This window comes from Pterocles gutturalis, unplaced genomic scaffold (assembly GCF_000699245.1).
Source record: "Pterocles gutturalis isolate BGI_N339 unplaced genomic scaffold, ASM69924v1 scaffold37273, whole genome shotgun sequence".
Lineage (NCBI taxonomy): Eukaryota > Metazoa > Chordata > Aves > Pterocliformes > Pteroclidae > Pterocles > Pterocles gutturalis.
In genome coordinates, this window is record NW_010126936.1 from 1 (window position 1) to 239 (window position 239).

The 239-nt window shown below is 61.5% G+C and overlaps 1 protein-coding gene across 1 annotated transcript in view; it reads right to left on the minus strand.

The window, feature by feature from the left end:
• Nucleotides 1-96: 96 nt before the first annotated feature.
• The window catches only part of XYLT2 (xylosyltransferase II), a gene marked incomplete at both ends in the record, with an annotated part of 5,821 nt that continues 5,678 nt past the window's right edge, over nt 97-239 (minus strand). Inside the window, 1 exon segment of the mRNA XM_010079137.1 lies at nt 97-239. This exon segment is cut by the window's right edge and continues 313 nt beyond it. Coding sequence (XP_010077439.1) covers nt 97-239 — 143 coding nt within the window.

Genomic DNA, 239 nt, shown 5'->3' on the forward strand with positions numbered 1-239 from the left:
CGGACACCCAGCACGATGCTCTCCCCAGGTGGGAAAGACTGGCCTCATAGCTCCGCCTCTGCCCAAAATCCCCCACAGGAGAAGGTTTTCCCCCACCTGGAGGTTCCTGTTCCCTCTTCCTCCACTGACTATGGTGCAAATCGCACCGGGTGTTGTAGTCCGGAGACTCTCCCCATGCCAGTGATGGAGGATGCTCCTCGCTCTCAAGGCTGCTCCCCCGGCTGCTCCTGCCACCCCAG